This window comes from Cibotium barometz, chromosome 64 (genome assembly GCF_041138505.1).
Source record: "Cibotium barometz isolate CiBa-2024 chromosome 64, ASM4113850v1, whole genome shotgun sequence".
NCBI classification, from domain to species: Eukaryota; Viridiplantae; Streptophyta; class Polypodiopsida; order Cyatheales; family Cibotiaceae; genus Cibotium; species Cibotium barometz.
Genome location: NC_141109.1, coordinates 25206026 through 25213864, shown reverse-complemented (window position 1 = coordinate 25213864; position 7839 = coordinate 25206026). Strand labels below are relative to the sequence as shown.

At 37.1% G+C, this 7839-nt stretch overlaps 1 protein-coding gene across 14 annotated transcripts; it reads right to left on the bottom strand.

Annotated features, from left to right (window-relative positions):
- Positions 1 to 352: 352 nt before the first annotated feature.
- Positions 353 to 4755, bottom strand: LOC147603458 (putative fructokinase-4). Of its 14 annotated transcripts, XM_086796618.1 has the most exons (12): positions 4528 to 4571; positions 4355 to 4385; positions 4068 to 4206; positions 3975 to 4037; positions 3126 to 3245; positions 2658 to 2857; positions 2242 to 2454; positions 1852 to 2049; positions 1598 to 1735; positions 1304 to 1420; positions 837 to 954; positions 353 to 660 (listed from the first exon to the last, which is right to left on the bottom strand). In XM_086796618.1, exons 1-12 carry the CDS (start codon positions 4554 to 4556, stop codon positions 545 to 547), a joined length of 1482 nt encoding a protein of 493 aa, XP_086652744.1. In that variant the 5' UTR covers positions 4557 to 4571; the 3' UTR covers positions 353 to 544. The 14 variants fall into 14 exon arrangements, with proteins under 14 accessions (XP_086652744.1, XP_086652743.1, XP_086652748.1 ...); XM_086796617.1 differs by lacking the exon at positions 4528 to 4571 and adding an exon at positions 4594 to 4755 and having other exon boundaries at positions 3975 to 4159; XM_086796622.1 differs by lacking the exons at positions 4355 to 4385; positions 4528 to 4571 and adding an exon at positions 4630 to 4709 and having other exon boundaries at positions 4068 to 4159.
- Positions 4756 to 7839: the final 3084 nt, after the last annotated feature.

Sequence of the window (7839 nt, the reverse complement as noted above, 5' to 3'; positions counted from 1 at the left end):
AGGTGTTTGAGAAAAAATGGTACCAGAAGATTTTTGACATTGTCATTTCTAATTACAAATATATGATAATAAGTAGGGAAAATATATATGCTCAAATGAAAAAGTGATGAAGTGGACTGCTATTATACAACTTTCAAATCTTTCAATTTCCACTCTAATTACTGACCACCATTGATGACTGACAGCACTAAGCCACAAACATTGATGATTAACAACTTAGGGTAATTCTTCATATTGAAATGGGTATTCAGCAAAAAGATGACTGTTCTAATGTCTTGTAGAATTACTTTAATGATTTTAAGACAAGATCAACTAGCTATCCACAAGTAGAGCAGCTTCTTTAATGATTATAAAAGTAAAACCAGCCATCTGCATTACTATGCTGAATTTAAAGATAAGATAAACTAGATTCCACTGGTAGAGCAGCTTCTTTAATGACTATAAAGGTAAAATCAGCTCTCTGAATCCAAACTGAAAGAGTATCTTTCAAGATATGGAGTGAGTACATTAAGTAAAAACCTGAATGATCAACTACTAATCTTGTTTAGAGCACAAGATCCTCGTTCAAGATCTCTCTAGAATGGCTGCGAGATGGGACCCTCCATTGTGAAATGTTTTGCCATGAAGGCACCTTTGGTAGCTGTCTATCACCAACGGCTGCTGCACATACACAAGCAATCCATTTTTTAAATAATGGCGGGAAAAGAAGAGGCTTTTTTTGCAATGGTTTTGATGGTGGGAGAATGAGGGTATTCTATCACACCCCCATGAACAAATATTTTTTACCTTTGTGCAATAGGGATATATAAAGGGAAATCAAAGTGAAAAAATCTTACTGATCAATCTCAAAACAGTGTCTTTGTCTGGCAAAGCCGGAATAGCTCCTCTTTCAGTTGTCGTCAGCGCTCCACATGCATTCGCAAACCGCAATGCCTCTTTCAAGCGAGCCTCGTCCTTGACAAGAAAACCCAAATACAAGAAAATTTAGATGCTATTTTTTTCGAATTGGAGAAATTCATCTTTCCATGTCTTTAAATTTTTAAAATAATATAGACACATGAAGACTGTTTCAATTGACACATGAAGAGTGTTACAATTTTTTAAATAATAGACACATGAAGAGTGTTACAATTGTTCAAAAATTACATCATCTCATGTACATGATACCATGTAGACCTTGCAATCGTATATCTTATGAACAGCTACCATGTAGACCATATTGCAGATATGTGCATGACACCATGCAGACATATCAAGCTTTATTATTTCAAACCCTAAGTAGTTGCATCTTCTCTTGACATACCTGATACAATGACTTATCAATCACAAGCTGACTAAGAATTCCTCCGACAAATGCATCACCGGCACCTGTCGTGTCGACAGCACTCACTTTAAAGCCGGACACTCTTCCATGAAAGTGCTGAGATTTCAAAGCATAGAAATTAAGGAGTTAAAATAAAAAGAACTGTACACTACGATCCGAGTTAAAACAAGAGCTTGAAAACAAGCCAAAGAAAAATGATGGGCAATTCATAGCTTGATTGTGTTTGGTCAGCCATAATATTTTTTTATAAGTTTTGACATCAAATAAATTTACCTTAGTATAATATTTGCAACCCTCCTGTCCCTCTGTGACAAGTAGCAACTTAAGCCCAGGGTGCCAAAGCTGCATGACTACATCATCATCAAATGGATCTCCACCATCAGTTAAAAAGGCAACTTCATCCTCACTGACCTGTTTCAAAGACGGGCATGTCACACGATTTGTTTCTATGCTAGTATTAAGAATATTTCTTAGCACAAGAGGAGATTAAGCTAGTTATTAAAAAAGTAGGTTTTAACAAACTTAACCTTTATCAAATCTGCCTCTTTCCAAATGCTTAGAATGCCCTTCCTTGCTTCCTCTGCTGAAGGCCACAAGGGAAGCCTTACATTTGGGTCATAAGAAAGAAGTGCCCCAAAATTTCTCGCAGCTCGCATGGCCGCTAAATGGGTGGATCTACAAGGTTCTGCTATCATGCTTATAGATCCAAAATGAAATATGGAAGCCTGTTGGTGAGCACATGATTAGAGTCTAGACATACATAGATCACATTAGAATGCTTCACTACATCTTCAACAATAAGTTTAACTTCGCATTAAAAACCATTAAATTTACTTAATTATAGCTCAATTCAATCAATTATTAGCCTGATTGATGTCAAGACAAAAAATATATAATGGAGTATGTGATCAACCCACCCTTGAAATAAGATCTAGATCCAATTCTGATTCCTGCAGCAGCATGTCTGCACTTGGATTCCTGTAGAACATGAACTCCCTCTCTCCATCGTCCCGCAAGGTCACGAATGCCAACGCGGTCCGGGCATTAGCGTCAAACTTAACACCATTGGAGTCTACACCATAGTGACTCAGTATGCCTTTAAGCATGTGCCCAAACTCATCATCTCCAACCTAGAGACAAAACAAAGGCTACAGTTTGTCAAGTTTTGATGTCATCAAAGGTTTATATTTGTCAAGCTCTGATGTAATTAACTGCTAAGGTACTCACAAAATCAATCATGTTAGTTTACTGGAAGGGGTAATTACTAGCTTAAATCTTCTATTAGTTTAGATAATTTTGTACTAAAAGCTTTCAGTGATGCACTTAATCTCACCTTCCCTATGAAAGCCGAATGACCCCCGAGCCTTGCAATGGCGACGGCCACATTTGCAGGAGCACCACCTGGCGCTTTCTTAAAAGATGGGGCCTCTGCCAATGAGTAGCCACCAAGCGTTGGAACAAAATCAATTAGCATCTCGCCAAAACACACCACGAGATCGGTCTTCTCATTGGTCTCGTGTTTTTCAAGACTCCCTGCAGGCAAAATAAATATAGTGATTATTAACCTCAAATCTCTAAGCTTAAAGAAATTCTTACCTTCTCTGTCTGTATGGGGGGATGAAAGCTGCTATATGCATGGGGCATAAGAGCAGATAATATTACTTACATTCAATGTGCATCACACAAAAGCCATTTTTTGATACCATGCACAAGTGGATACCACTAAAGCTCTCTTCTGATTCCATGCATTTGAAAAGCAAAAGCAGAAAACTGCGGATGTTACCGCATTGTTGAAGACTACCTTCTTGGATGCATTTGTAGTGTTGTGATTGGATGTCAATCTCACTTTTCAGTTTCTGTAAAGAATCATGGATGCTGAGATTATGCAATTGAAAGTCTGCATCTTGCGTGCCTGCACATCCTGACAAAAGCAAAGATATTGCTCAGAGCAAATGCCGAGGAAAACCGGTATGGCTAAACACTAGAAAACTTTTCTCATAAACCATACCTCCATGGCTAAACACTAGATAAGCTATATCATAATCCATGCATCTATGGCACAACTCCAGACAAATTAGCTCTTAAACCATACCTCCATAGCCAGTCCTATATTAATTCGGTCATGATCCTAACCTCCATGGCTAAAACACAAGAAATTTGCCCATAATCCTAACCTCCATATACTAGAGAAATTTGCTCATAATCCTTACCTTCATGGCTAGAACACAAGAAATTTGCTCATAATCTTAGCCTCCATAGCTAAAAAACTAGAGAAATTTGCTCATAATCCTTACCTTCATGGCTAGAACACTAGAGAAGTTTGCTTATTTTGATCCTAACCTCCATGGCTGATTAAAAGAAGATTTTTTTTTTACATGATCAAACAAAAATTAGAGAAAATGGGCGAGATTTTCTAAACCAAATAAAATTTGGTGAAAATCCAGCTTATAATTACAACAAATTCCTCAAAATCATGGTAGTATGATTTTTATTATCGTAATCCATCCATACGAGATAACGATACAGCTAAACACAAGAGAAAATCATAATTAATTAAACCATACCCAAACCCAAGAGAAAATTTGCCTGTATCCAATATCCTCCATTGGATTAATTTACTAATGTAGTAATTTTTGCTCATAAACCATACCTCCATGGCTTCCCAACACAAGGCGGCCGCAGCCATTGATTTGGTTGCTGGAGATCAAATCGCCTCCGTTGATGCAGTCCAGCTGCTGCTTGCTACATTGCTGCAAAATTTGCTGCTTGCTACAGGCTTTGGAAGCATTCTCCGTCTTGTCCATGGCCGTATTGTTTAACAGGCAGTGCAGGGGGCTGAAAAAATTCGCCGGAATTCTGCTTAATGCGCTGAATGAAGAAGCCTACGATCGATTAAGCCAATAATGAACACTAATTGTAGAGATTAATCAAGACCTGCTGTAATCTTATGGCGGTTAAATTGAAGGACGCGATTATTTCTACGTTAGATTCAGAGAAGACAGCATGACTTTGTGTACGAGAACGACGTACAAAGGTGACGGTGATGCAGTAGAGGAGGGAGCTGCGTATAAAATACTGTCAGGTTTCGATCGATCGATATGCATGCAGAGAGAAAAACCTTCTATAATAAGAAGTGCGAGTGCGTGTGTGCGTGTGTGTGTGTGTGTGTGTGTGTGTGTGTGTTAACCCTGCGCAGTGCCCACCTGCTTGCAGCTGCAGTGCTCACTCGCATACACAGATTAAGATAAATTAATTAATGCATATCTTACTGCTAATTAAGCCGCTAACTCTCTCGATTTGGCTACCGTGCTCCATCGGCATGGGCGTGATTCATTAATGATGGGCACTATTTACGCAGTCGGAGATCTCAATTCTAAAAATTCTGCAAAAAAAAAGGTAAAAAATTCTCAGAAATCAATCCCTCGTTGTAAAAATCATAACAACAATTATTTAAATTACAAAAGCTCTTTGCACGTTAACACGACATATATATAAATGTGTGTAAATCAACGGTGGTAAATAATTTACACGCATTTTCATGATTTTACACGCAAATCACTGTGTTTTTAGACAAAAATCAAGAGCAAACGATAATTTTTCTGTATTAAACATTATTGGGCGATGCTCAGTGATCACCATTGACGCTCATAAGATCTGCGCAGAATTGCAGAACTAATCAGAGGTTTGTTTGACGGATTAATGAAGGATTAAGGCAATGCTCACTGCCCGCGGCATTAAATTTGAGTGTGTACAGACCTGTGCAGGTGTTTTTGTCCGAGCCGGCGCGTCCACAATACGGACCGTCAGGGAGACTGTCATCGACGGAAGGTACTACCACGTGCCGCTGCAAATCGCCGGCGGCAATATGAACGGGAATATCTGCCGGAAACCCCACATGGCTTCTGAAGCCATGCACAGTTTTATCACTTTCTCGCATGCGTTTTCAAAGATGAAGTGTTTTTCATGTAAGAAAGCTGTTACTTCTTCACTTCTTTTCATCAACGTTTGGACCATGGCAAGAAAAATCTCAGTTTTTTCACACATTCTTACATTTCATTTCTACACACATATATATATGGCAAGAAAATATGGGTGTAGAGCTGTCATTGGGTCCTTTCACACTCCAAACAAAATGTTTTAGGGACACCCAAGTCCCTACTGAGGGGCTTTACATATCTGGAGCAATTCTAGTGTATTTCTACCGGCTAGAATTAAGAAAAACCGGCTGAGATTCTAAGTAGCCCATATCTTAAGCAATTAGTTTTCATATATTTTAGTTATAAAACCGACATATATAGTAGAAATTTCAGAAACAAAAGCAGGAAAGATTTAAGAGTTGTCCTTACTTTGATTGGTTGAAAAATGTGTTTTTTTCGAGCACTCATCTGGAGTATACATTTTTCGAGCACTGATCTGGAGCACGTGGAACCGTTTATTTCACCAAAAAATAAGCCGACGGGTAGATGGTGGATGAAGGAGACTCCCCATCCATGCACTTGGCCAAGTATAATTCTCCAAAAATGGTAGGATTCCTTGCGTTTTTTGTTGGGTTTCATGTTTCCTTGCATTTTTTGTCGGGTTTCAAGTTTCCACATGTGCAACCCCCCTTATAGAATAAGACCCGATTTCACAAATGAGCCATCAAGAGCTAAAAATGAAGTGGCCTTTTTTTATTGGTCAAAAAGTTATTCAACAATTCACACATCCACCCACCCACTTCATTTTTACAACTCTACCACTCATGCCAACGCCTAGATTTGAGAAAAGATATGTTGAGCTTTGCTTAGAACTTGTTTAATATTCAAAAAAAACCTTCTCAAATAGATGGAAGAAGGAAAATTTCCTCCCCTAAAAATTCAAGTTTAGTTATAGTTAGAATAGAGGAAATGCTAGTTCAAAATTACACTTTCCTCTTCGATACATGGTGAAAAGGATTGATGTAATGCTCGATAAATGTAATTTTCGGAACACTAGCCAACAACAACTCGACTTCTTGCAAAAGTCATGAGTTTACTAGTAGATGCACTCATTGTACAAGAAAGGAAATAGATGAGCTTTATTTTCTTGAAACAATGTGCATTCATATATCAAACAAATTGTTAGAAAAGGAGCCTTGAAGTCATGGCTAGAAATGACTTAAAACTATTTCTTGGGAACTTTTGAAGGGTTTTCATGCACATTTCTTAAGATTTCATGGGGTTTGCATTCGGTGACTTCTAGCCTTCTAAATTCATGTAATGAATGTAAAATGTTATTACTCACAAGATAAAAAATAAGAGGTCAATATCATGCTATAAATATAGATAGGTTGGCATATATATTTTTCATATGAACTTAAAAGTATAAAAATGTCAGGCAAATCTTTCAAATTTTATATCGTATGTGTTGACATGTAGTGCTTTTTTTGTAAATATTTCTTCATAACTCACTCAAAACTAGTAATTTGGAGATTTTCTAAAAAATTACCAAAATCATATCGTATGTGCTGACATGCAGTGTATTTTGGCAAATGTTTCTTTGTAAACTAACTCAAAACTAGTAATTTTGGTGATTTTTCTAAATATTACCTAAAACTTTTCTTGTTAAATAGCCCATCACTTTTTGGAGATCGTCCATAAATAGTCATTATGAAAATATTAGCCTTTATTTTTTTCTTTGGTGCTTTCTTGCATGCTAGCTACTACCATGTGCCAAAGGTCTTTGTTTCATATTTCATGAACTTGACCATAAATTTTATTTGATTTGTAAAAAAAAGTGAGGATATGATTTTTAAAGGCTTGAATATGAGATGTGAACAATTTGGGGTAGTTAGCTTTTGAAGTGTAAATTTGTTACTTATCTATTTGCTTGCTTGTTGGCAGTTATGCATTATGGTAAATGGAAGGGTTTGAACTCGATTGCTAAACTATTCTCCTAGGTCCCCTTTGGTCAAATGCATGCTTTTGCTAAATTCTTTGTTAAATTTTGAAAAAGTGTTTTAGTTTTGGTGGATTGGTAGAAAGGTACTAGGGTGAGTGGAAACTCCTTGATGATGTATGGTATATGGTGGTCTCCTCTTTTCAGCCCTCCTCTAGAAAGCATTCATCATCTCATGTTCAAGTCACACAAAATCAAACACTTGGACTTGCTTATGTGGTTGTTGGGAGTGCTATATTATGTGCTACAAAATTTAAGACATAGTAGGAAGGCCCTATAAACAAGCAAGAAAGAAACTTAACCAAACAATCCAAGTTAACTAGCTAGCTTATGTTACTCGCACTGTCATATTCTACTCAATCAAACTCTTACTTACTTTTGTATTTAGTTAATCAAATAATAGTTCACAACATTCCATTACATGGAAGAAATTAGCAAGTAAGCAAGCATATAAGCAAGTAAGCAATCAAGGATATTCCATTGGATGTCAACAAGTTTAAGCAAGAAATTTCACCAAAAAATGAAGGTAGCAAGAAACTTCACCAAACAATCCCACCAATTGACCAAGCAAATCTTTTCTAATTCAAGGTTTTGACAAC

Excerpts from the sequence above, each read along its gene's own strand:
- LOC147603458 (XM_086796615.1), bottom strand. The coding sequence starts at position 4,556 with ATGCGAGTGAGCACTGCAGCTGCAAGCAG. Across the intron at positions 1,736-1,851 it reads AAGAGGCAGATTTGATAAAG|GTCAGTGAGGATGAAGTTGC; the intron begins GTTAAGTTTGTT and ends TCTTTGAAACAG. Across the intron at positions 1,421-1,597 it reads GTTGCAAATATTATACTAAG|CACTTTCATGGAAGAGTGTC; the intron begins GTAAATTTATTT and ends TTGAAATCTCAG.